General features: G+C 40.4%; 3 protein-coding genes and 2 long non-coding RNA genes across 5 annotated transcripts; 4 read left to right on the plus strand and 1 right to left on the minus strand.

Moving 5' to 3' along the window:
* Positions 1–2,353: 2,353 nt before the first annotated feature.
* Positions 2,354–4,696, plus strand: LOC113583722 (thiosulfate sulfurtransferase-like). The gene is made up of 2 exons (XM_027020193.2): positions 2,354–2,980; positions 3,573–4,696. The coding sequence occupies exons 1-2, from the start codon at positions 2,392–2,394 to the stop codon at positions 3,869–3,871; spliced, it is 888 nt and encodes a 295-aa protein (XP_026875994.2). The 5' UTR covers positions 2,354–2,391; the 3' UTR covers positions 3,872–4,696.
* On the minus strand, positions 3,693–13,283 carry LOC118241235. The gene is made up of 3 exons (XR_004775911.1): positions 13,208–13,283; positions 10,200–10,252; positions 3,693–3,763 (listed from the first exon to the last, which is right to left on the minus strand). It is a non-coding gene; the product is annotated as an uncharacterized LOC118241235 (long non-coding RNA).
* Positions 13,276–15,528, plus strand: LOC118241234 (3-mercaptopyruvate sulfurtransferase-like). Its single transcript, XM_035525498.1, has 2 exons — positions 13,276–13,900; positions 14,432–15,528. The coding sequence occupies exons 1-2, from the start codon at positions 13,312–13,314 to the stop codon at positions 14,728–14,730; spliced, it is 888 nt and encodes a 295-aa protein (XP_035381391.1). The 5' UTR covers positions 13,276–13,311; the 3' UTR covers positions 14,731–15,528.
* Positions 15,529–15,654: 126 nt separating this feature from the next.
* LOC113583736 (SUMO-conjugating enzyme UBC9-like) lies at positions 15,655–18,857 on the plus strand. Its single transcript, XM_027020216.2, has 8 exons — positions 15,655–15,850; positions 16,010–16,076; positions 16,296–16,378; positions 16,530–16,613; positions 16,854–16,926; positions 17,133–17,242; positions 17,792–17,871; positions 18,295–18,857. Exons 3-8 carry the CDS (start codon positions 16,313–16,315, stop codon positions 18,356–18,358), a joined length of 477 nt encoding a protein of 158 aa, XP_026876017.1. The 5' UTR covers positions 15,655–15,850; positions 16,010–16,076; positions 16,296–16,312; the 3' UTR covers positions 18,359–18,857.
* Positions 18,858–23,474: 4,617 nt separating this feature from the next.
* Positions 23,475–24,698, plus strand: LOC118241263. Its single transcript, XR_004775944.1, has 3 exons — positions 23,475–23,575; positions 24,391–24,517; positions 24,639–24,698. It is a non-coding gene; the product is annotated as an uncharacterized LOC118241263 (long non-coding RNA).
* Positions 24,699–27,716: the final 3,018 nt, after the last annotated feature.

Raw genomic sequence — 27,716 nt, forward strand, 5'->3', positions numbered from 1 at the left:
GTGGTGCTGTTTGGTTGACGGAAATGGATCACCTTGGAGTACCATTCTACCAGGCTTATGTTGAAGGTTCTGACAGAAGCAAAGCAAAAGCCGCCGACCTCCTCTTGGGGTTGGGGGAGACCGTGGGCCTGGGGGAGCGACACCCCACCCCCGAGATGGTACAGGAGGCTCTTCAACACCATGCTATACCAGAGGAGTCTTACAGATGGTACATCAACATGAGGCAAATCAGTCCCCTCCTTACAAGTGGGTGGGGTATGGGCACAGAAAGATACCTGTGTTGGCTTCTACAGCACAATGATGTTAGGGACATGCAGATCATCCCCAGATTAAAGGCAAAGAAATACATGCCTTAAAACAAAGACTTAGATATGAACTAATAAACGATACCAACTTAGCTGTGAAGTTATGAGTCATGAAAACTTAATTCCATCTAGTCATAACTAAAAAGCATTACAGAGAATCTAAAGCTTTGTGGATTATACTTTCAAACATTAAGTGATTTAAGCGATTTTTTCTTACAAAAAGAACAATACATTTCATTTACTAACATGATTCAATACAATACTTGGAAATCATGTAAACATTGTTGGTATATGTTTTCTAATTTGTAAAAGAGCAATTACCTATCAGATCATTGCATAGTTGTTTTCTTTTTGATATGATAACTGATAATCATAATTGGCACTGTTTCCTAAATGTTGCTTTTGTGTGAACATTCAATATAGACCTATACCTGGAATCTTGTATTCTTAACTCATAATTAAAGGAGCAATAAGTATTTTTTAACCACCAACAATATTTCTGAAAGTGATTAATTACTATTTTTATATTTTTTCAAAGTGTAACTTGCATGAGAAGAATCAAATTGCTTTGTGGTCCTCAAATTTATCAGTTTATGCTCCATATACCAGGATTCCTACATGGAGGCAGTTGTGTTTAAAATAGATTTAGCACAAAATTTCCAAAATATTCAAGCCCAAGGTGTGATGGTTAGTGGTGTAATCAGTATGATGGCTGTTTCATAATGTCTTTGGAACAATGACTTGTTGCTCATTTAAGTTAATCTGAAATAAGACTGGTTTACAGATGCTGGTTTACAGGAGCTGGTTTACAGATGCATTCACATATCTTATTTCTCAAGATGTTTCTTGGCAATTTTCTTTGATGTGGTTTTATTCTGTGTTATGTGAAAATATCAATAAACACTATATATTTTAACCATATAGCATGTTATATGTTATCCATCTGTGCGCCCTCTGTCTCATTCTCTCTTTCTTTTGCAGCTCTTTGAATTCAACAAAGAATTTAAATAGATTATGACATGGTAAAAATAAATTAGGGATACAGCTGTAATCTAACTCACATCAAACACCAGGCACCAGGCAGTGGGTTGGATGCAATTAGGCCTTTAAAAGCAATCAATGTAAAAGGGAGCAATTTATCTAAGTGTTCCCTACAACAGAACACTAATGTTTCTTTAGCTTGTAGCATCAGCACAAAAGAAGACCCAGGGAATGCCATCTTCAATTCCAGTGGGTTAGTGTTAAACAGAAAAAACATCATATGGCAATAAAACACACCTAACACTAATGAACTAGAGAGAGAGACAACTATCTAAATAAATCAAACACACAAAACTTAACTGAGCAAACACCAAACATTAAATTAAACTAAATACATCTGTAGACAGGCACATGGCACTGTGGGAGTTAGGGTTAGGGGTTAGGGGTTAGGGTTAGGGTTAGAGGTTAGGATTAGGGGTTAGGTTAGGGGTTAGGGGTTAGGGTTAGGGTTAGGGTTAAGGTTAGGGTTAGAGGTTAGGGTTAGGCTCATGTTTGATCATACTTTTCATAAATATGTAGTGACACAGTGAGCGTGGGAAAAAGGGGGATGAAACACTGTTTTACCTTTACATTGTTTAAAAACAAAAACGTATTCAGAACACAAACATAGGCTCCAGTCAGATCACTCTTTATCAATTACTGAAATACAAGTATAACTGTATTTATATACAGTTTTTATAACAATAAAACTGAGGTGAAGTGTTTCATATTCTAATAACGAGGAAAAAACACTCGATAGGCATCTTCAATCTTGTGACAAAATCATTCACAAGCTAACAGATCTTGGTGAGAAAGGTTTTTCCTTTTCACTGGTATTCATGAGACCCAAATCTGCACAGTGTTCCGTCCTATGTCTATTGATCTTTATACACTATCAGCATTTAGCATATAACTGACAAATCAGTTCAATAGGGAACGTAAGGACCAGGCGTACACCTTACCATAGGTCTTGGTAAGAAAATGCATAGCACTACTGTAGTCCAACCATTGGGGGCGCAGGCCGCCTACTGACAGCTAAACTCATTACTCCGATAAACCAACCGTTATGGCAGGTCAAGTTGGGGCTCTTGTGAACGCGAAGTGGTTAGCCGATGCAATAAATAATAACAGAGTAGGGCCGAGTTTACGGATTCTGGACGCGTCTTGGTACCTGCCTAAACTACAGCGCAATGCAACGGAAGAGTTTAAACGATGCCATATTCCTGGAGCCTCATTTTTCGACATCGATAAATGTTGCGACACAACCTCGCCGTATGAACACATGCTGCCAACAGAGAGCGAGTTTGCGGACTATGTCGGAAATTTAGGAATTGCGAATAACACTCACGTCGTTGTTTACGATGGCACCGACTTTGGCTCATTCTCCGCGCCTCGGGTGTGGTGGATGTTTAGGTTTTTTGGCCATAATTCAGTGTCAGTACTAAACGGTGGACTTAAAAATTGGCTACGGGAAAGTCATCCAGTCACAGATCAGTATTTCAAACCAGAGTGTACCAGCTTCAAAACTTCCATAAACGCCTCTTGTGTGAAAACCTATGAAGACGTTCTGGAAAACATAACAAGCAAAAAGTTTCAGCTCGTCGACGCCAGAGTTGAGGGACAATTTCGTGGTATTGAACCCGAACCACGGGAAGGTAACATTATTTACGAAAATGGATAGTTACATGTCTAATAACCTGAATTATGTAGTTTTTACGTTTCTTAAAATTGATTAGGATCTTTCATTTAAGAAAAAAATATATAGCCAGGTTACATTTTGCATTCAGTGAAGCTGATTCATGAAACTTAGATGTGTGAACTTTCATTTGTGTTTCCATGTGGGATCATTGTCGTGAAGTACCCTTGGATTACACACGTTGACGTTTTTGTGCATGGACTGTCTTAATTCAATTTATTTGACCCCACAAAGGTGATTTAAGGCTGATGGTCTTATAGATTGAGTCAAGGGTGTTGGGCACAAGGAAAACTCAAAATTGTGCAGTGTACTGGAACTGCAGGACCCTTCTTGTGGGACTCTGCACTTGTGTCCACAGTGCAACCTATCATGCAGTTTCACAATTTTGACCAACACAGACTTGCTCACTGTAAGAGCGTTCGTAATGAATCTTACTTACTGGTCATTTGTTTGCACATCTGTTGCTTTTATTCATAAATTATTCTCAGAACATTTAAAATTAATTTTTTTAAGGAAAAAAAAAAAAAAAAAAGACTGATTCTCTTCCTCAGACACAGAACCTGGCCATGTGCCCGGCACCATCAACATGCCATTTCCCTCCTTTATGGACTCGTCTGGACTGGAACGGCCTGTCGAGGATCTGACAGAGCTGTTCAAGCAGGCGGGGGTCGACCTTCAGAAGCCCTTCTGGGTCTCCTGTAGCTCGGGTGTAACTGCTTGCCACATCGCCTTGGCTGCATATCTGTGTGGGAATGCAGATGTGTGCCTTTATGACGGGTCATGGACCGAGTGGTTTGCTAAAGCTGCACCTGAACATGTCATCTCTGAGGGTAAAGGCAAACAGCTGTGAGAGGGCTCATTTAATTGCAGGGTTTAGGAACTGGCCCTGAAAGTTCTGCAAACAGTAAAAACAGATGTCCTTGAGATTGTGCTTTTGTTTTATTGTCTGCACACTAATATCTAGTTTTCTAGGAATCACTTTCCACTTTGTTACTTCAGAGATTTAGAATTTAAGCCCATAATTCATAAAGGCTGAAAAGGAACAATCAAAATAGATAAAACATTAATTCCTATTTTGTTTTTGTTAGCCATTTATAATAAAACTATGAAGGACCAGTATAAGTGAATGAATAGTTGTGTCTCACTGGGGCTCAGTAGTCTATAATCAGGACATGGGTCTTTATTAAAGGATGAAAAATAACATTACTGATGTAGCCTGTGCACTGAAATTAGGTAATGTGACAGATTACTACATGACAGTTCTGTCTGGCTAGCACACACTGGTCTAGCTAGCACTTACTGTGTGTGTGTGTATATGTTTATGTAAGTGCTAGCTAGACCTGCTTGGTGCTTATAGGATTTATGGCCCTTTGTCAAGGGATGGATCTAATTATACATTGTGTAGGATTAGATTTAAATGTTTTACTGAGTGTCCTTTTGAATATTTTATGCATTGATTTGTTAAAGTATACCTGAGTATACTACATGTAACCATATTGTAGTGCTAATGGAAGTTAATCAACCAAGTTGAGTAAACCTCAACGAGCCTTTCTGAAGTTCAGTAGGAGGGTTTAAACAATGAAGAGGCAAATCTGGATTTCATAAATGTATTACAATAACAGCAACTGTAGAAGTACAATTCAGGCCAAAAAACTGAATAAAATAAATAAAAGTTGCGAGCCTCATAGTCTTTCTTCTGTGCACCTTTTAAGTTCAGTCCCTTTTAACTAGTCTCCCTTACATACGTGCAAAAAAAGCGGCGTTTTGGAAGCTTTTGCACTGTAAAATATGGCCAAGTGCCCATTTAAAGTACGATGTCTGATGTATCTAACTATGGTCACTACTGCTAGGTCTACTAAACTTCTAGCCAGCTAACTAACCTAGCTAGCTAATAAGTGTATGAATAAATAAATTCTTGAGAATACATGTAAATCCCAAAAATAAACAAACTTGAGCACTAGTCCATCAGCTGATTAAGATCTGTAGTGAACTGGTCTGGTCTGACCTTGTTCGTGAGTGACTGGGTGAAGAAATTGGCGGAGCTCATCATCATACTAAAAAACGGCGTTTTGTAGCACTTAAATCGGTGCCTTTTATAGCATATATAAACGCAGTAAAATGCAGCGTTTTAGTATTTTTTGTGTCTTATTTTACGGCATAGTGAAAAATAACACCGTTTTTTGCGGTGTAAAAGCATCCAAAACGCCACTTTTCGTTTGAGTGGAATTTTGATCCCTTTGGCTTTCTATAGTATCCAGCGACTAAACTCGCGCGATCGTCAATCCCTGTCTCTTTAAGGCTCCCGCAATCCCTGAAGCTCGACGGTGCAGGACCAACGAGTTCACGGCTTCACTGGCACGCCATATCGCTCTCTCACACTGGGCCCGAATCCGAATTCGAATCTCCCAAACGAAATCTGTCCAAAAACACATAGTCTGCATAGTGCAGAACAAACTCACTTCGGTAAATTTACATACACAGCCATTATACGTAGATCTTTTCACACTTGCTTAGCACAAGAATAAAAGTAATAAACTCAAAAGCAGTCGGTGTGTGTGTGTTTATTTATTACCGACAAAAATACCCCAATATACTATAGGTAATTGGCTTATTATCTGTATTTCTCTATCGTAACCACATCCAAATAAATCAACTGCGTCACAGGCTAGTCAAATTTGTAGAATTCCAACAAGGAAACTTACCGAGGCTAAACACGGCAGTGGCTTTATACCACTTAAACAAGGTGATAACATGATAACTTTGGGATAAGAGCTCTAAGCACTCTTCTGACCCTTTTATGCTATAAAACAACTCTTTAGTACACTCTGAAAAGAAAACTAGAAAAAATGACAACGTGGTGGAAAACATTCGCTCACTGAACAGTGGGGGCATGAATCACTAAATTTAACCCTTCCCTCACGTGAGAAATTTGGGTGGGTTACATCCTCCCCTCCTAAGTCAGCACGCATCCTCACATGTAAGAATCTCATTTTAAATTGTCTCAGAGGACATATTTGGCCGCAGCTCATAGTCAAGCGCGTGGAAGAATGCCTTGCCAAGGCCACCACGTGTAGACTGCATAACCAGGATCAAAGGATTTCCTAAGGATTGGTAAGCCTGTCTGTCTGGTGCCATTCTCAATCGTGTGGACCTCCAAGGTTCCAAACCTTCTCCTAATAACTGATAGGCTATAGGTTCACGTTCATTTTCCACTTTGTGGCTAAGCTCATCAATATCCATAGGTTCTGCCTTGTCTTGTATGTCTTGACTAACTGCATTGATGGGGGTCTGACACTGGTTGCATCACTGACTGACTGTTGAACCAGACTATCCAGTTGATCATCTTGCATAGGTGATACTCAAGAATGATGTTGTTCCTAAGTCTTCCTAAGTTCACAACTGTTTACTCAATACACACTAAATAGAAATAAAGATGCAGACTCTTTTATTAATTGAAGAGAATTGCTGGTCCTGTCTTTATTCTAAGCTCAATGTTACAAATGTGGCATTGTCCAGAGAATGTCTAACAGTCTCAGATGGGCACACCTTTATACATTTTCTTCAAGGACCCTTACATAACCACTTTTATTTTTTCATAATACTTCTCCAGGTTCCACTTTTGTCTCCAAACCAAATATTATTCAATGTATGCAAATTGATATTCAATATTACACCAACCGGTTCTTGGTACCATTATGTTCAACCTGAATTACTTCTTCCGGGGATGTTCATATTATTTCTTCTGTTGCTAGGGTGGGATATCTTGTCCTTGAACCCAGGCTCTCCCCTCGACTGAGGCCCCTCGAGACCTGTCAAAGAGGCCTCCTGAGGATTTATGATGAAGCCCACAGCTTCCTGTATGAAACCAGTTTATGCTGGACCATCCAAACCTTTCTGCTTACGATATCATTTTATTACCTCAAACTGGTATCTGTATGGAGGATGTTTGTCTGCTCTGAATTGGCAAAGCCTAAAACAGAAGCAGAAGTATAACGTTTCTAGTAGGAACCAGGCAAGAGGCAGAACACAAATGCAGAAGGCGGTTTAATGAGTGAGGGTAGCAAAAACACGGAAGGCTAATAAACAGCGATATGGGGAAAACACTGAGGAAAAGAAATAAATGAACTAGGCAAAAGAAAGAGTAAGGGTGATGACAGAGATAGCAAGAGCTACTGAACACAACCAAACAAACTAAACATACCACAAAAACCGACAACATAGGAAACCAAACACAGGGCTTAAATAACCAGCACAATTAGGCACTAAATAGACTCAGGTGAACATAGGAACAGGGAGAACCAAAATGACTGGAATGAAGGAACAGACGACGGGCAGAAAAAACAAAACCAAGGACTGGCACAAGGAAATAAAGGAAAACAGTCACGACAGGGAAACCATGGAAACAGGGATGCCAGGAGGGTGGTCATTCACGACAAGAAGTCAGCTTTTCAATCATAGTTTGAAATGCACTCTCACATTCAACAGTCCACCTCTCATTTAAAAGGTTGCTTTCAAATGAAAAAAAACCTGTACTTTAGGGTTTTTGGGTTTGGGGAATTCATTGGGGGAAGGTTTGGAGATCTTCAAACAGTCCTTCACAATCCTCCTATAATACCCCGTGAATCCTAGGAAATACTTCAGCTCTTTAAGATTGTTTGGTCTTAGTGATCTTGCCAGGGTCAATTTTAACTTCAATTTCGGACACAAATTGATGCTTTATATTTTGACTACTTACACAGGCTCTTTAGAGAACATCAAGTTGTTCCTATGAGTGCTGGGGTTTCCAAGTTTGCCTTACAATTTGGCACAATTAGAGCTAGAGTGGCTATTTCTTCAGCTCTGCCAGTAACAGACTCATGGAAGTAGATAGAAAGTTCAACGTAACCAAGGTATGGCACGACCTGACCTTCTGCACCTTGTATCTGGGGTAGATTATTCAACAGTAGGAATGGCGGTGATTTTAGGTGAGTGCCATGAAAAGACTGGCAAATTGTGGTCACCTGGGAGCCTGAATCAAGGAGGCATTCACACGGAGTTCCCTTAATAATAATGGAGGCCATGCACCTTGATCCAATGAGCCCACTAATGGCGACATCTCTAGTAGATTTTGTCTCTGTGTGTGCATTACATCCAGCTCTCAGTGGTTCTTGGGATGGGGTGGGACTCTTATTTGACATCTGGGTCTCAATATGTCCCTCTACTGACACCCGGTCCAACTTAAATGCTGGCCATGTCTCATTTTCCATTCCTCTTGTCTGACTCTTGGTTCTCTGTATTTCTTGTCCACCAAAGCATTCTTTTGAGAATTCTCACACTGTCTTGCTATATGGCCATCATCACTGCACTTAAAACAGAAGCTTTAGTCTGCGGCTGATGTTTGATTGCTGTCTGTCATATTGCCCGATTCCTTAGCACACTACAATACACAGCAGGCTGTTTGTCACCCAAACCAGGACTCAAATAATCAAGAATGTCATGTCAGATCATCATCACCCGAATATCGACTTCACCTGTGTGTCATTTATAAACATGTATATAAGCTTGTCTGAAAGTTCATCACATTGCAAAGTATTGCCTCCTGTGTTGTCGGAGTATAATTTAGCTGATTCTATTACTGTGTATTGTACCTTGGATTTACTGTTTCTCATTTCTGATTTTTACCTGTCCCTTTTGGATTCTTCTGCCTACATTTTTGGATTGTCTTTCACGTTTTGATATGGACTGTTTTCCCACTATTTGAGATACTCCCAACCTTGCCCATTTTGTTTTGACCCTTTTCCTCCACATGGAGCTAGAATAAAAGCCCACAAGCATCTGATTTTTGCCTGGCCCATTACAGAATACTTCACCTCCAATGCAGACGGCGGATTTGGATTCCTTGAAGGAAGCTTTGACCAACCAGGGTCAGCTAATCAACCAACACCAACAGGTGCTTGAGGGTTTCACAAGGTCAGTGGATACAGTCGCCAAACGACAAGTGGACCAACAAACACAAATGTAGGAACTACGACAATGTCTCAGAGAACTCACCTCCCAGCTGCAAATGATAACTACTCCTTCTCAGTTCATTCCCACGATGGCACCTAGTACCACTGCAATCAGTATTCAACCGACCTTCCCCATGAGTAAACCACAAAAATATGATGGCTCCCCAGTAAAGTGTCATGGTTACCTGTTACAATGTTCATTATACTTCAATAGCCTTCCACCCTGTTCCAATCAAGCTAAGATTTAATTAATTACTTCTCATCTATCTGACAAAGCTCTAGATTGGGCGACTGCCATCTGGGATAACGTACAAACATCGTCTTATGACGATTTTATCGCTCAATTCAAGGCAGTGTCTGGTCACCCACATGAGGGAAGAGCCTGCGAGGAGATACTAACCAGGTTGCGCAAAGGCAATCGCTCTGTGGCCGACTATGACAAGAGTTCTGTACTGTCAATGCAGCTAGTGGATGGAATGAGGTAGCGTTGATCAACACTTTGCAGAACGGTCTCATTTCAGACGTCTTGCATGAACTAGCCTGCCGAGATAAGTTAGATTTGAATCAGCTTAAAGCTCTATCTATCTGTCTGGATCACTTTATTCAAGAACAAAAACCGCGCAGAGCTAGTAGTTCTTGCCCCACCTGTCCCTCTCCCAGTTATACACCAGAGCTTAGACGAGAGCATACAGTGGAACCTATGCAATGTGATTCTTCACACTTAACCGAAGAGGAGAGGTGGTGCCGATTCCAGGAGGGTCTCTGTCTTTACTGTCTTTGCCCCCAAGAAAGATGATGGCTAAGTTGTTTTTGTTAACTGTCTATGTTGGGCCTCATACACCATCCTCTATGTTTACAGCCTTAGTTGATTCAGGAGCCGAGGGTAACTTCATACATCCCCATCTTGTATGGGAATTGGATATTCCAATAGAACCATTAAACAAGACTCTTCGCCTGGCTGCTCTGGATGGATCACCAGTAGGAGCTGGTTCCATATCACTCCGCATATACACCCATAAAACTCATCACAAGTGCACTCCATTCAGAACTCATTTCACTTCTTGTCATAAAAGCCTCATCATTTCCAGTAATTTTAGGTCTACCTTGGTTAAAACAACATAACCCAGGCATATCATGGCCCCTGAAAGGAAATTACTCAGTGGTCATTTCAGAGGAATTATTTGACATTACCTGTTGTTCAGTTATGTTCCACCACTGCTGATGACCAAGCCTTTTTTCTCCATCTGGAATAACAAGATTTATGGTCTTTAGTAAGAGGAAAGCTACCCTGTTACTTCCCCATTGTCCTTATGACTGTTTCATTGAGCTCCTGTAGGTAGCCATATTCCCTAAGGCTTGTATTTATCCTCTCTCCCAAGAAGAAGAGAGGAACATGGAAGAATATATAGATGAAGGACTGAGCCAAGGCGTCGAGCTTCTTCTTTGTGAAGAAGAAAGATGGAGGTCTTCACTCCTGTATTGATTACTGAAATCTCAATCAAATATCCAAGAAATAGGCATACCCACTACGTCTTATTCCTGTCACTCTAGAACAATTACGAGAAGCCAAGATCTTCACTAAATTAGCCCTCTGTAGCACTTATAATTTGATAAGGATCAAATTGTTGATTCTTAAGGATCAAGTTTTTCCTAGATCTTCCTAAATTCAAGACTGTTTATTCAATACACACTAAATAGAAATAAAGATGCAGACTCTGGAATTAATTGAAGAGAATAGCTGGTCCTGTCTTTATTCTGAGCTCAATGTTACAAATGAGGCATTGTCTGGGGAATGTCTAACAGTCTCAGGTGGGCACACCTTTAATACATTTTCTTCATAACCATTTTTAGTTTTTCATAAAAACTTGGCCAGGTTCCGCTATTGTTCTCCACACCATAGATTATTCAATGTATGCAAATTTATATTCAATACTTACACCAACCAGTTCTTGGTACCATTAGGTTCATCCTGAACTACTTCTATTTTTTTTTAAAAGATGACCATATATCACCGGTTGCCCGTATTGGTTCTTCCAGTGATGTCCATATTATTTCTTCCAGTGCTTGGCCGGGATGTCCCATCCTTGAACCAAGGCTGGCAAGAGGACATGGGTTGAGACAGAAGGAGCAGTATTTCTGGAGGCTTTGTTCTGTTTTGGTCATTTAGGGCAGCTTTATCAATAACTGCTTGAACTGAAGGGGGCCATTCTACGTTCTTTGTGGTTTTGTGCAGGAGCAAAGTGGTGTCAGGCTATTGCCTGAATCATCACTTTCTGGGTCAGACTCTGAACCATCATGTTCATCAGGATGGTCTGTGGTCAGTGAGAACAGAAATAAAATAAATAAAAGTTGCTACTCAGGTAGTTCTTCTTCTACATACGTATTTAGTTCAGTTCCTTTTAACTGCAGTCTCCGTTACGTGTGTGTGTATCCAGCAAATAAACTTGTGATCGTTGATCCCTGTCTCTTTAAGGCTCCCGTCGTCCCTGAAGCTAGATGGTGCAGGACCAACGAGTTCACGGCTTCACTGGCTTGCCATATCACTCTCTCACACTGGAACTGAATCTGAATTTGAGTCTCCCAAACTAAATCTGTCCAAAAACACCTAGTCTGCATAGTGCAGAAAGAATTGTTACATCTCACCCTTAAAGCACAAAAAAGAACAACCATCAGCACAATTAGCATTAACATTCTCAGCAAGGTAATAGCATGACAAGGATTTCCATATAAAAAACATGGCTCCATGAGCATGTTGGCCAACACATAAGCTACACTGAACAAACTCACTTGGGTAAATTTACATGCGCAGCCATTATACGTAGATCTTTTCACACTTCTCCCCACCAATTTTACATTTCTGGGTTTGAAGGTCACATGTGAAACAGAAAAGTCGCCTTTGTGGAAAACTTTCACTAAATTTAACCCTTCCCTTGCATGAGAAATTTAGCATGTAGAAATTTAGAAAGTTAGGTGGGTTACATACAGCATTTTTACTGTTATTGGTTAAAGAATACCTGAGTATACTACAGCATTTTTGCTGTGTCCTTGTGGCATGCACTGCTATCTTTAATGTCAAACTGTTAATATCAAAACATTATACTGTTTCCTTTTCTTTGTATTATTTGGACAAAAATATTGAGAGGGGAGGAGAAACAGTGGCGTGTGTGGGAAGACAATGAACATGTAGCTTTTCTGACCCCATTCCCAAATAGTCCTGGCCTTACGGTTGTGGTGCCTCGGAAGCCACTATCAAGTGACATTTTTCGTCTAGACAGGAATGACTACACAGCCCTAATCTTGGCCACTTGGAAGGTGGCTCAACTTCTGCAAAAAGGAATGGGTGCTCGAGGAGTGGCTCTCATATTTGAAGGGTTTGAAATCAACTATTCCCATGCTAAGTTGATTCCACTTGTTTCAAAGCCTGATGAATTGCCTCTTGCAGTGCCTTCTCAGTTCTGTCCAACCTATCCTGGATATGTAACTTCTGCCAATGGTCCTCCAGCAAGTGAAGAGACTCTCAAAGAGATCCACACCAAGATCATATTGACCACTCCTCCTTGGGAACACCCCTAAAGCCACTCCACATTAGCCATCAAAAGCCATTGGTACTGCAATCGCTTTCAGATCCAAAACACTTTTTTTCCCCACAGCACAGTTGATTACTTCAACAACAAATGCAAGTATGCATATGCTCTGATACCAATCACAACTGACTCAGTTTCCTCAACAATGGGACTGGGGTCAGATTCAGAGCCTGTGTACATCAATATGTTTGGTCAGGACATATACTTGGCTGACTCTATGCAGTTTGTGCGGGAATACTTCTTGCGATTCCAGGAAGGACTACCAGGGACATATTACATGTCTCCCAGTTTCCGTGGAGAGGATCGCGATACTACCCATCTAAACCAATTCTATCATGTTGAGTGCGATCTTTTAAAAAAAGCAAATTACCTATCAGATCACTGCACAGTTGTTTTCTTTTTGATATAATTATTAGGACTGTTTCCTAAATGCTACTTTGTGTGAGCATTCAATATAGACCTATACCTGAGATCTTGTATTCTTAACATCACATAATTAAAGGAGCAATAAGTCATTTTTACCACTAAAAAGTAGGAAACAATATTTATGAAAGTGATCAATATTTTTTTTTCCAGCATATAACTGAGAAACCAGTTCAATAGGGAGCACCTTACCGTAGGTCTTGGGAAGAAAATACATGGCACTACTAGAGTCCAAACATGGGGGGCGCAGGACGACTACTGACAGCTATGCTCATTACTCCGATAAACCAAACGTCATGGCAGGTCAAATTCGAGCTCTCGTTAACGCGAAGTGGTTAGCCGACGCAGTGAAAAATAACAGAGTAGGGACGAGTTTACGGATTCTGGACGCGTCTTGGTACCTGCCTAAAGTACAGCGCAATGCAACGGAAGAGTTTAAACGATGCCATATTCCTGGAGCCTCATTTTTCGACATCGACAAGTGTTGCGATAAAACCTCACCGTATGAACACATGATGCCAAAAGAGAGCGAGTTTGCGGACTATGTCGGAAATTTAGGAATTGCGAATAACACTCACGTCGTTATTTACGATGGCACCGACTTTGGCTCATTCTCCGCGCCTCGAGTGTGGTGGATGTTTAGGTTTTTTGGCCATAATTCAGTGTCAGTACTAAACGGTGGACTTAAAAATTGGCTACGGGAAAGTCATCCAGTCACAGATCAGTATTTCAAACCAGAGTGTAGCATCTTCAAAACTTCCATAAACGCCTCTTGTGTGAAAACCTATGAAGACGTTCTGGAAAACATAACAAGCAAAAGGTTTCAGCTCGTCGACGCCAGAGTTGAGGGGCGATTTCGTGGTATTGAACCCGAACCACGGGAAGGTAACAAATTAGTTACGGAAGTGGATAGTTACATGTCTAATAACTTGAATTATGTAGCTTCTACGTTTCTTTAAAATTGATTAGGCGCTTTCATTTAAGGAAAAATTATAGCCGGGTTAGATTTTGCATCCAGTGAAGCTGATTCATGAAACTTAGATGTGTGAACTTTTATTTGTGTTTCCATGTGGGATCATTGTCCTGGAGTATCCTTGGATTACACACGTTGACGTTTTTGTGCATGGACTGTCCTAATTCAATTCATTTAACCCCAAAAAGGTGATTTAAGGCTGATGGTCTTAAATTGAAATTAAGGGTGTTGGACACAAGGAAAACTCAAAATTGTGCAGTGTACAGGAACTCCAGGACTCTTAGGGGACAGTGCAACACAGACTTGCTAACTGCAAGAAGAACTGCATTAGTACAGAATCTTACTTACTGATCATATGTGTGCACATCTGAGAATAATTCATGAATAAAAGTGCAAAATATTTTTGTGTTTCCTAAAAAGAAAAGACTGATTCTCTTCCTCAGACACAGAACCTGGCCATGTGCCCGGCGCCATCAACATGCCATTTCCCTCCTTTATGGACTCGTCTGGACTGGAACGGCCTGTCGAGGATCTGACAGAGCTGTTCAAGCAGGCGGGGGTCGACCTTCAGAAGCCCTTCTGGGTCTCCTGTGGCTCGGGTGTAACTGCTTGCCACATCGCCTTGGCTGCATATCTGTGTGGGAATGCAGATGTGTGCCTTTATGACGGGTCATGGACCGAGTGGTTTGCTAAAGCTGCACCTGAACATGTCATCTCTGAGGGTAAAGGCAAACAGCTGTGAGAGGGCTCTTTTAATTGCAGGGTTTAGGAACTGGCCCTGAAAGCTCTGCAAAGAATAAAAACAGATGTCCTTGAGATTGTGCTTTTGTTTTATTGTCTGCACATTAATATCTAGTTTTCTAGGAATCACTTTCCACTTTGTTACTTCAGAGATTTAGAATTTAAGCCCATAATTCATAAAGGCTGAAAAGGAACAATCAGAATAGATAAAACATTAATTCCTGTTTTGCTTTTGTTAGCCATTTATAATAAAACAATGAAGGACCAGTATAAGTGAATGAATAGTTGTGTCTCACTGGGGCTCAGTAGTCTATAATCAGGACATGGGTCTTTATTAAAGGATGAAAAATAACATTACTGATGTAGCCTGTGCACTGAAATTAGGTAATGTGACAGATTACTACATGACAGTTCTGTCTGGCTAGCACACACCGGTCTAGTTAGCACTTACTGTGTGTGTATATATGTTTATGTAAGTGCTAGCTAGACCTGCTTGGTGCTTATAGGATTTATGGCCCTTTGTCAAGGGATGGATCTAATTATACATTGTGTAGGATTAGATTTAAATGTTTTACTGAGTGTCCTTTTGAATATTTTATGCATTGATTTGTTAAAGTATACCTGAGTATACTACAGCATTTTTATTGTTATTGGTTCAAGTATGAGTATACTACATCATTTTTGCTGTGTCCTTGTGTCAAACTGTTAATATCAAAATTATACTATGTCCTTTGCTTTGTATTATTTGTACAAAAATAAAATAAGAGCCATTGTCCAGGATGGTTATTTACGTATTCCACGTGAACATGTAGCGTTGTTTATTTGCAATATAGCAAAAACCTATGAGATTGCCACACTTTTAATGGCAGAATAACAAAGACGGTATTAGTCGTCCACTGCTATGCCAGAAGGTCCTGAACACGGAAGCTGGTCCGTCTTGTGCCTGATTAGCTTTTCTCTCGACAGAGTTGTTTACGTTTTCTCAAATCCTTCAACCTACAGGGAGTTGAAAGTTGTTCATTTGACCAAACGGGACTCGCAAATCAAGGACTATAAACACACGTGCTTCATTTTTCGGAAACTGACGTGCTAGAATTTTCACTGTTTTATAACTGAAAAAGGTGAACATGTCAGACACGATAGCTAGCTAGCTATCTAGCTACATTAGCTTTTTAGCTAGCTGAAACAGCTATCCAGCTGTTAGACATTCGTACAGATGTTCTTGTGTATATACGGTAATTGCAGTTTGTTTTTTGTTTGCTGTTGATTTGTTGAATCAGACGAGCTGTTCGTATTTCCCACAACTGGGTGGTGGAAACCATTTTACAGTTCAGCTGCTGTTGAGAGGTAAACTGAGCTAGTGTCTGTAAGCCATCGCATTACTTGCGTAGGCAGCAACCTGCCGCCTGTTTAACCAGGAGCTTGTTGGAATATTGTATTCAAGTACTCACAAAGTACTAATTAAGTATGTAAAATACATTTAATTTTAATGGTTGTCGTAGGTATCCAGTGTAAATATAAACAGTTCACCTTTGATGATGTATGCAATTCTTTGTTTGCCCACAGGGAGGCGCCAATGAATTATGTCTGGCATTGCTTTTAGTAGGCTGTCGCAAGAGCGCAAAGCATGGAGGAAAGATCACCCCTTTGTGAGGACCCCATCTCACACCCTAACACACGCACACAATTGGTAGTAGTGACTATGACCAAATGTCATTAGATGATATTTTAGAGGTGATAATACATCATTGTAATGACTGCATCATCTTTGAAAGTAATTAAGTGTATGTCTCTCTCTAGGGCTTTGTTGCTGTACCAACCAAGAACCCAGATGGCACCATGAATCTTATGAACTGGGAGTGTGCCATCCCAGGGAAGAAGGGGGTGAGCAAAAATTCTGCAGTAAACCTTTCCACATTGTGCTAAAGGCAATGGAATCACAATCAAAAAGTTGTGGTTATTGAATGATAAGCAAGTGTTTCCCTGAATTTGTAGCGCAACACGAACCATGTGCAGATAAATTATCGTGTCATAATAGTGTCATAATAGTGTCAGAACAGTGTAATAATAAATCGTGTGTGAGTGTGTTTTGTTGCTGGTGCTGCATTTCTGTGTTTGTTATAGACCCTTTGGGAAGGGGGCTTGTACAAACTGAGAATGCTCTTCAAAGATGATTACCCATCATCCCCTCCTAAATGTGAGTAATTAAGGATGATTACCCATCATCCCCTCCTAAATGTGTATATAAACCTTCAGTCCACACAGCTTTCATGATGTGTGAAGATCAGTAGGAGGCCAAAGAAAATTTCACACTGCCTAGCTTGTGGTCTCTCTTGGAAAGTGGGCACTGGCATCTTGGACAGTTCATACTAAGGTTGAAAATTCCCCGGTTGAATTGCACAGGTAAGTTCGAGCCTCCGATTTTCCACCCGAACGTGTACCCATCCGGCACAGTGTGCCTGTCCATCCTGGAGGAGGAGAAAGACTGGAGACCAGCCATCACCATCAAACAGGCAAGAGATGGAACGCACACGCACACCACCAAACAGGCAACATGGAACACACACATACCACCAAACAGGCAACATGGAACACTCATATGCACACCATCAAACATGCAACATGGAACACACACTATCATGCACACACACTCATATGCACTCACTATCAACCAGGCAACCAGGCAACATGGAACACACACACCCACCACCAAACAGGCAAAAAAAGAAAACATACTCTTGCTGTCTGGGTTCTGCCTCATCTGTCCCACATGCACTGAGAACACACATGACTTACACACCTGCACAGAATGTAGGCACTTTCATAACCAAACCAGCAATCTTACTGGACCCCCCCAATCTTACTGGACCCCCACTCTTTTCCAACTCTTTCTAACTAAACACTTTCTTTCCTTCTCATAGATCTCAAGGGTAAGAAAGACTCTCAAATATAAAACAGTTAAACAGTCTGAACCATAAAAACACACACATGTATAGTCGCATGTGCTGACACGGGCATGAGCTGCAGGGGAGAGTCATGTATGTGTATGTTTGCTTCACCAGATCTTGCTGGGTATCCAGGAGCTGCTGAACGAACCCAACATCCAGGATCCGGCACAGGCGGAGGCTTACACCATCTACTGGTGAGGCGGCGCTCCACCCCTTACAGCTCCACCCCCACAGCTCCACCCCCAACAGCTCCCCCACTTCTGGCTTTTGTACTGCCAGTGTTTAGTGGTTCTTCTGTTTGTATTACATACGTGTGTAGCCCTCACTGTCTGTTCAGGGTCTTTTAGATTTTATAGCAGAAATTTGATTTGCGTCCATCAGTGATCCATCAGTATCATGGATTTCACACCTCAGTACATTTTATTTTTCCAAACTACTGGTGACAGAAAAGTTTCAGTTGTCCCTTTACTCAGTATTCACATTTTACAAAACAAATATAACACTTTTCATCTTTATAAAACAAAGATAAAAAATGTAATCTTAATTATAGAAAAATGTTTGATTCACATAACGAGTTTATCTTTTTCTAACACCCTGTGCGTCTCTCTGTCTCACAGCCAGAACAGGATGGACTATGAGAAGCGAGTGAGGGCTCAAGCCAGAAGATTTGCTCCCACATAGAGCCTTGCATCCACAAATTACAGCCAGGATTCGGAAGCCAGTCTGCTCAAAGAACTGGATCAGGAACATGACTCATAATCCAGTGGTTCAAATACGTTCCAGAACTCTCGTCTTATTGTCCACAAGTGAAGGTTCTAGAACCTTCTAAATCGATAATCTGGTTGTAGAATCTGAGTTGTATGTTGATATATTCAGTCTAGCTCAAAGACAAGTCTGAATCTGGACAAAATGCCTCTGCTAGGAGATACAAGGGTGTCATGTCCTTGATTGATTGAAGTTGTAGGGTGTGTGGGTGTGGGTGTGGGTGTGTGGTTTGAGGGAGGGGCATCTGGTCTGGGACCAGTGCTTTTTTGTCTGTAAATATATAAATATGAACATTTGTTTACTTAAAAACAATTTCTTGACATCAATATAAATTGTGTTTGACCACAGTAATTGTACTAAATGTATACATCTTAAAACCAGTTAAAATACAACGGGATAAAAAGCATTGAAGGTTTTCTGGCTCGTCTTATCAGCTACAAGCAGCTGTGATAAAATAAGATGGTGAAATATCATTACACACAGAGATGTTAAAGGGTGTTTTGATACCAGCTGTTTTGTATTTTTATAATCTGCTTTGTTGAAGAAATAGATTAATTCAGTACATACAAGTTTCCAACAGGGCACCGAAAACAGCATCACACACTCTACAAAATATACAATCGGTTAAACAAAACATACCTTACCAATTAACAGAGGCCAGGGAAAATTCTTTCTACACAGCAGTCTTTAACCATTTTAATAAATACAAAATTTGTTTAAAACAGTTTTTGCAGTTATTAGGGATCATTCAGTTATCTTACAATGGGTTTTTGAAAATTTCAAATTTACCATACAAACAATTTAAAAATATTCATTCATGTTCTCAGCCAACATCTCGTTAAAAGCTACATACATAATGGTTTTCCTATTTGTCAACTTTAAGTCCAATACCACCCATTTCCCTTCAAATTTCAACAGTTTTCATTTCATCCTCTATACAGTTTGACATTATTTAGTTATAACACAACAGCTCCATACTGGTATTCTCACAGATATAAACCAAATAGTGTCTTTTCTGATATATTTTTCAGTTGTACATTTTTAACACAAAACCCAATGTTAAACCTTTCTAACTAAATAATTATCATTAAAATATGTATATTTTGTTTAGTATATTTCTAAATATATAAAGTTATATTGGGGGAGCTGAATCAGGCAATATTAAGTTGTTTTTAAACATAAAATCGCCATACAGTAATTTAAAACAAGGTGTGTGCTCACTTACATTGCCTCTAATTTTCCATTTATTTCTCTAACTCAATTTGCTTTTCTATGGATAGCCTGTGCTACATTTTAACATTAACAGAAGGCAGTTTTTAACTTCCCATTGGTTTGGTTTGGTTTGGACTGTTTTGCTAGATCTGCCATAAGCTTCATATTTGACCGCTGAACCGTGATGAAGAACAGTTAGACGTAAGTCCGGTTCTCTCCTATTATGACGTAATGTGTAATCGCGCTCTTACTGGTCCATTCCACAGTCAATCTTGTATTCACTGAACGCCCCGCGCACAGGTAAGGTTTCACTACTGCAAACACCTGTGGGATCTGGCCACTGTGGTAAGCAATTTCATGCTTTTTTTCTTTAGTTACTTTGTATATTTATCGGTACTCCGATAGTTTTACTGGCACAGAAGAAAAGTCGCGTTATATGCTCAGGAATAGGGTGATGGCTGGTTGGTGGACCTGTGCATTTAGGTTTATTTAACGTGTACATTTTAATTACGAACTGCTGTATTTTATCGACAGATAGCCACAGAAATATAATTTTACAAACTTTACATTTAAATGTTCTCTGTAAAACCTAATTTATATGTTTTAAAGGCATGGATACAAAATTCTCAGAGCTTGAATAAATCTAATATTGGATAGGCTAAGATACATGTAAACTTGATTTCCTATTGGCTGCATACAATCAGCTCTTCTAGAGTCACTGCTCTTCCGCTTTCTAGCTTAAGGATATTAATGATGATCTGCATTTAAAAGTAATTTATTTATCTTGGACTTATGACTTCTGCGTAACTGAAGGCAGAGGTGCAAAAGTTAAGGTTAATTAAACATATATTTATTTCAAAGCCTTGGGAAGTTGGGGTGCGGAGGTCACCCCCTAGCGGATGGTAGAGGACCTGTACGTCCTCAACTAATAAAATCCCACAGCACGTCACACTTAAAACGTTCCCACGGTTATGTGTGATTTCACTAATCAGATCTTCCTGCTGGTATGAGATTGAATCAAAACAAAACTTTTAAAACTTAATCACTCCACTGCTGAACACCTCTCCACCTCTGCAGGTTAAAATGTCATACTAGAGATCCGTTAAAGAACTGTTTGAGGTTCTGTGATCGCTCATGTATCTTAAGGGGCACTCTGAGTGTGTATCATCTGCAGTGTTGGGTAAAGGATCACTATGTGTATCTGCAAGGTTGGGTAAAGGATCACTGCGAGTGTGTATCTGCAGTGTTGGGTAAAGGATCACTGCGAGTGTGTATCTGCAGGGGAAAGAGGAAGAGAACCAAAATGGTCAGCAGTAACTGGACTTCAGCCACTGGCCAGTCAGAGCCCAGGATACAAAAGGAAGTTTGGCTAACTTTTAAAATGAGCCCTCAGATAACCTCAGATAAATTAAGAGTGGTGGGAAAATGTAAAACCAGACTCTATATGGTGGACCCTTTTGGGGTGGTTTATTACTGTACACAACCTGTATTAGGACTAATAATTACAGTAACTTGCATAAATGTTTGTATGTAAATGTCAGAATCTAATGTTCTTGTGAAACCTTACATATGCCCCCCCTTCAATATCTTTCCAAAAAATAAACCAACATTCAGAAACCAGCTGGGAAAAAGTAAGTCCACCGTATAATTCAGTGGGAGAAATGTTTTCCCACTCTTCTTTGCAACATTTATTTAGTAGTTTGATGTTTGAGGGCAATAATTTATGCACGTTTTGGGAAAAATGACTATATATTGGAATATTATGCATGTTTTTTTTCTCTGGTTATTTGTATAGATGTTTTCTTATTGAAGAAATTAAAAATGCACACCATACCTGTGCGTTATAAGGTGCAGAGGATGGAGGCTCCTCTGGTTCCTACACTTTGTGCTCCTCATTACTGTGATTCCAGTTGTGTGTTTTCTGATAAGCACAGCAGCTACCACATGCTGGGTCACTGTCTGCGTGCCAACATCTTCCCCGGTGAAGTGCTCACACACGCGCACACACACCCCTACCTTCCTCGGTGAGGTACTAGCTTTCTCACACACACACACACACACACACACACACACACACACACACACACACACATCTATCTATCTCTCTCCTTCACTCTCTCTCTCTATCCCTCTTTCTGTATCTCTCTCTTTTACTCACACACACTTTCACCAAAATACATGTGAGAACCAAGTGTTAGCTCCTCATTGTGTCATCCTGGCTGCTCCTCATTGTGTCATTAGTATGTGTATAAATGCCTATCGTTTACGTGTCTGTGTGGTCGGTGTTTGAACCCAATAGCCTGTGTGCTACATCGTGAGTGTTATATGTCCAAATAAAAAGTGTGTTCTTGTTTATGCGACCGTCCCTGTATCCTGCTTAACCTCTTCATGCCTTGTTAATTTAGAATCAGTAGAACACACACAAGGGAACTTTCAGTTCTTTTTCGTTGATTCTTATTCAATTAATCAAGTTGAACTGAGAGACTAAATATCTTTAAAATTGTAACACAAGTTCAGTCAGTTTGATGTACTTGTCACGTCTGTTCCACCCAAAATGCCTGCCACTGCACTTCTGTACTCCAATTCCCAGAATCCCTGTAGTGTGGTCATCTCTTGTTAAAGATTCGTATGTCAATCCTCTGTTGATGACTCGGCCACAGTGCTGGCATGGCCGCAGAACTGATGACATGGGTGAGTGATTGACACTTATGCCAGCAAATCGAGCTAAAGGACTCAGTTTGATTTGGTAAATTGAGAGAATGTGCATGGCTAAAAAACTTGCAAACTCCTTTACTCAAAGGCAATGTCCTTCATTGCAGTGAGATGGTCTGAAAAAAACATCACCAACCAGAAGCTGCAAAAGGCACTGAAGGAAATGGAGAAGGGGGCGTGGCTAAATGAGACAGTCTCCATCCAGCATGTGTTTGGACAGACGTGTTTGCTGTCTCCTGCCTTATCGACTCATTCACTTCCTATACACTTCAGTAAAGCTATCGTGGGCAGTGATGTACTTAGACAATTAAATTGTACAGAATGCATTCTTTTGCATTTATTTTATGTAAACAAATTTTTTTTATTGTTTAATGTTATTAAAATCAAAGACAAAATGACAACACAAATGTTGCTTTATAGGGATAAGAAGTGTATTCTCTTAACTATGTAATATCCCTGAATAACACACACACACACACACACACACACACACACACACACACACACACACACACACACACACACACACACACACACACTTGTTGTACACATCACTGAATAAAGAGATACTTTTACTGTGCACATCACTGAATGAACATGTGCTGTACACATCACTGAATGAACACACACATACATTTACTGTAGACATCCTGTGATTGCTAGTCATGAGAATTATTTAAATGTTACTTTATTACTTAACAAGATTAACATTAACTGTTAACAGAATACATGACATACTTTTCATCTTTTGTTTAGAGCCTTGGAGTTAAAATGGATCCTATGGTTTAGTTAAATCTCATATTTCTTAAATTTTCCAAATATCATCTTTGTCATCTGGTGGTGGTTGAATTGGTAACCTCCTGATTACAAGTCAAGTACCACAACCACTGAGCGACCACTGCCCCTTACAGTGTGTAAGTATCGGACAAACTAATCAGATGTGCGTTAAAAACAAGTAAAGAAAAGCTTCGTCAGTCTGGCCTCATCAGTCGAGACTGTTCAGCGACACATTAGATGCGCATCTCTAACTGCGTTTAAACCAAAAACTGAAAGTGTTGTCGCGAGCGCACGCACCCTCCCACCCAACCCCGCCCTACAATCGCTTAAATAAAAGGACTTAAAATGATAAAAGGACGTCAGAAGTGCTTCGCTCATGTAAACATGTGTATCTGGCGACTTATAAGAAGACCGTTCACCCGAGCAAGTGCGGTGAGATTAAATTAGCTCACTTTGCGAAATTAATTCATGTTGAAATTATTTGTTGTTGCATGCTATGTGCGAGTCGTCGCGTGGGTATCAGTGAGCTCCACCATGTGCTGTGTAAAATCTTGTCTAATATAAATTGGTATTTTTGAACCGTGTGTGTGTGTGTGTGTGTGTGTGTGTGTGCACTCACGACTGAGTGCCTGGCAGATGATAATGCATCTTTTTTGGTTTGTGAGGAGCCTGCATCTGCCGAATAAAAGCAGTCTAATGAAATAAAGCCAAAGCTCCCTCTGCTTTAATAATAAACGTAATGTTTCTTTTTATATCAGCATAATGTGAGCCACATCTCCTCATCTGGGTAAGCAGGATACTTAAGAACCCACTCAACTTTACACAGAAGTAATATTCAAAGAGGAAATGTGATCTATTAATATATTTTGGTATGACTGCTTCTCCATAGGATTTTGCTGAAGAAGTCAGTCAAGGCTGTTATCATTCCTCTGAAGGATGGCATCTGCTCTCTCACCAGAGTCTACGAGTTCCTCATAGATGCAGATGTAGATCCCATTAGTGGACAGTGCTCCAACTACAGGTCCATCAGACAGCAGATAGTGCAGACCCAGCAGAGTCTGGAGGAGTCAGAACAGGCAGCCAATACAGGACTGAAGGGTCTGGATGAACACCTTGAGAGACTTACAATACTTGAGGGAAAACTTGAAGTGGAGATGAGAAATACAGAAAGCACCTTAGGTAACTTGGAAATAGAGCAGAATACTAATGTAAAGTTACTGAATGACTCTAAACATGCTTTGGATCAGTCTAGACACAATCTGGATTTAGCTGAAGAAACTCTCCGTATTCAGGAAAAGAGGAGACGTGATGCTGAGATAGTAACAGGAGTGGGCGCAGGACTGTTAATAATTCCAGTTGTTGGATGGATTGCTGGTGAGAAATTACAGTTATTATTAAGTAAACTACATAGCATGTAGTTAAGATTTTTTTTAGAAGCTTACACTTTACATGTGACCATAAGGTCAAATATTTAATTCACCCTCTGTCTGTGCAGGGGCTGTCATGGTGACTGTTGGTGCAGTAGAAATATCTCAAGCTTCAGATGGTATCAGAGTGGCTAAAGAAGAGTTAAACAAGTCTGAGTCTGAAGTGAAAATATACAAAAGTAAAGTTTCTGACTACCAGTCCAAGATTTCCAGGTTGAAGCGCAACATCAGACAGAAACATGATGAGGTGGAGCACATTCATAAAGAAATCCAGCAGGTGAAGGCACAGACAGAAGGTGTGGCTGAGTTCCAAAGGAAAGTGAGAAGAGCTGTCCACCTCCTGAGTGATCTGAGTGGGAAGACCAGAGTGGCTGAGTGTCACACTCGCAGATTCATCCTCCAGAAACCAGTGATGAAGGTGATGGATGAAGTGATGAAGGCAGCAGGACAAATCACCGGGAATGAGCTCCTGTGTACTGAAGGCATTCCACAACTCATCAATACCATGAGAGAGACTCACCAAAGACTGTCAGCATTATGTACCTCAAACAGCAGTTGTGAATACCCATTTCTGGTGCATTAAATTCTTAAGATGATACTTCTTTTATTTCTTTATTTCTTCCTTGCCTTGGCTATTTGTTCAAATGTTCATATTTCTTGGTTTTAGGGTACTGTTCAGTTTTCTTGATGAAGAATAATATGATGCCAAAATTTTCATTCTGCAATTATTGAAATGTTTTATGCACTTTCTTTAACACACTGTTTAAAAATCAAATATATAACAATTTCACAATAAAATATCCATCACTCTAAATAACTAGCGATCTAGACACCATTAATTTGTATCATTTGTAACTTGATGCCAATTTTGAACAAACAGCAGCTTTTTCCAAGACGCACACAAAAGCAACCTTATACAGAATAGCTTCATCCTTCTTTCACACTTCTAACTAATATTTTAATATTTTCTTGCTTACTTTATAAACGTGTTTTATTAGTTGTTGGCTAGTGGCAGCAACCTCTTTTATCTTGGTGTGTTACTATAATTGATATACCTTCTGCACTTTTTTTAAATTTTGTGCATTTTACAGTTAATAAACCTTTATCAAAAAGAAAACTTAATGTGTCATTTTCTGATTAAACAGCCAAGTGAATTTGCCAACACCATGTCTACTAGCTCCCAATGCAAGCTGAAGCAGCTCACGGCTTCAATGATTTTGAAAGCTTTTCCAAAGTGCACGTTTGGCTGCACTGCACATGTGTATGTAACGGTATGCTCCCCTTCCCCCTTATCATGTGGTACGGCCTGCCACATGCATGTGGTGCGTCACTGTTGACTGTTTTTGTCAGGACTGCCCCTTGTCTGTTGCTACGCCCCCTTGATAGCACACACCTGAATCTTGTTATACGGTTCACCTGTCTATGTATTTAAACCCGTGTGTGTGTGTGTGTGTGTGTGTGTGTGTGTGTGTGTGTGTGTGTGTGTGTGTGTGTGTGTGTGTGTGTGTGTGTGTGTGTGTGTGTGTGTGTGTGTGTGTGTGTGTGTGTGTGTGTGTGTGTGTGTGTGTGTGTGTGAGAGTGTGTGTGAGAGTGTGTGAGAGAGTGTGAGAGAGAGATATATGCTGGAGGAGCTAGACAGAGAGAAGAACACACCAGGAAGGAACAGACAACATGTCTGGTCAAGTCTTCAGAGCCTGTGCAGACCAGATTATTTTTGTGTTCACAGATGTATCTGACCTCTCCCTGATAATTCCCATATGCTTTAAGATGACCATCATCGTTCTTGTCCCACAGAAATCCCAGCCTGCCTACCAAAATGACTATCGACCAGTAGCTCTGAGCTCAAGGGTAATGAAGTGCTATGAAAGGTTGGGCATAGACCTCATCATCTCATCTCCTCATTATGAGACACCCTGGACCCAGTGCAGTGGGCTTGATCTCTGTCAAAGATGGGAAAGCCTACCTGAAGGAAAGTAAACTCCTGGGGAACTGGTGCCAGGAGAATAACCTCCTCCTGAACATCAGCAAAATCTAGGAGCTGATAGTAGTAGACTTAAGCGTGAAGCAGGAGAGAATCTTCCACTCTGTGAACTGAACCCCAGTGGAAAGAGTGGAAAGTTTCAGGTACCTTGGCATTCACATCTTAAAGGACCTGTTGTGGTACTGTCACATTAACCCATTAAGATATATGACCAGTTGAAGAATTGAAGAGTGAAACGGGATTTTTTAAACTTTATTTTGATTTTATAAATGTATATATGTTTTATTTCCTCATGCTTCCTTGTTTTGGTTTAATTCTGTTTCACCCCCTTGTTAGTATTTATGCCTGTTATTGTATTCGCCTGTAGGCAACAGAGGTATGCACTTCTGCTTTCTGGGGATGAAAAACAGAATGTGTCAGAGCGTGTCTTTTGAATGAAACTTATTACAACTTAGGTGCAGCAAGGTATGTGCCTCCTGCTTTAACTTTGTGGTTAGACTGGATGTCCTCACTTCTGTATAACATTTGGACTTCAAAATAAGAGATATTTTTCTACCCCCTGCTCTAGGCTGTAATCTCAGTAATTATAGGATGTAAGAGAAACCCTCCATTTTGTGAAGACAGTTGGTGTGGCAGGTTATAGTATACAGTGAGTTCACATGTATAATGTGGGGCCAGACCATTTATTGCTTTCGGGAATTTTTGACTATTCTTCCAGAAGCACATTAGTGAGGTCAGAGACTGATGTTGGATGAAAAGGCCTGCCTCGCAAACTCTGCTCTAATTCATCCCAACAGTGTTCTATCAGGTTGAGGTCAGGACTCTGTGCAGGCTAGTCAAGTTCTTCCACACCAAACTTGCATCCCCAAACTGTTCCCACAAAGTTGGGAACATGAAATTGTCCAAACACTCTTGACATGCTGAAGTATTAACAATTTCTTTCACTGGAACTAAGGGCCTGAGCCCAGCTCCTGAACAACAACCCCACACCATAATCCCCCCTCCACCAAACTTTACACTTGGCATTGTGCAGTCAGGCAAGTACTGTTCTCCTGGCAATCACCAAACCTAGACTTGTCCATCGGATTGCCAGACGGAGAAGCGTGATTCGTCACTCCAGAGAACACATCTCCACTGCACTAGAGTCCAGTGGCGGCACGCTTTA

Source organism: Electrophorus electricus, chromosome 4 (assembly GCF_013358815.1).
Source record: "Electrophorus electricus isolate fEleEle1 chromosome 4, fEleEle1.pri, whole genome shotgun sequence".
Classification (NCBI taxonomy): Eukaryota; Metazoa; Chordata; class Actinopteri; order Gymnotiformes; family Gymnotidae; genus Electrophorus; species Electrophorus electricus.

Bases quoted from the DNA above. Each gene is read 5' to 3' on its own strand.
- LOC113583722 (XM_027020193.2), top strand. From the start codon at position 2,392: ATGGCAGGTCAAGTTGGGGCTCTTGTGAACGCGAAGTGGTTAGCCGAT. The intron at 2,981-3,572 runs GTAACATTATTT...TCTCTTCCTCAG, and splicing joins TGAACCCGAACCACGGGAAG to ACACAGAACCTGGCCATGTG.
- LOC118241234 (XM_035525498.1), top strand. From the start codon at position 13,312: ATGGCAGGTCAAATTCGAGCTCTCGTTAACGCGAAGTGGTTAGCCGAC. The intron at 13,901-14,431 runs GTAACAAATTAG...TCTCTTCCTCAG, and splicing joins TGAACCCGAACCACGGGAAG to ACACAGAACCTGGCCATGTG.
- LOC113583736 (XM_027020216.2), top strand. From the start codon at position 16,313: ATGTCTGGCATTGCTTTTAGTAGGCTGTCGCAAGAGCGCAAAGCATGG. The intron at 16,379-16,529 runs GTGAGGACCCCA...GTCTCTCTCTAG, and splicing joins GGAGGAAAGATCACCCCTTT to GGCTTTGTTGCTGTACCAAC. The intron at 17,872-18,294 runs GTGAGGCGGCGC...TCTGTCTCACAG, and splicing joins GAGGCTTACACCATCTACTG to CCAGAACAGGATGGACTATG.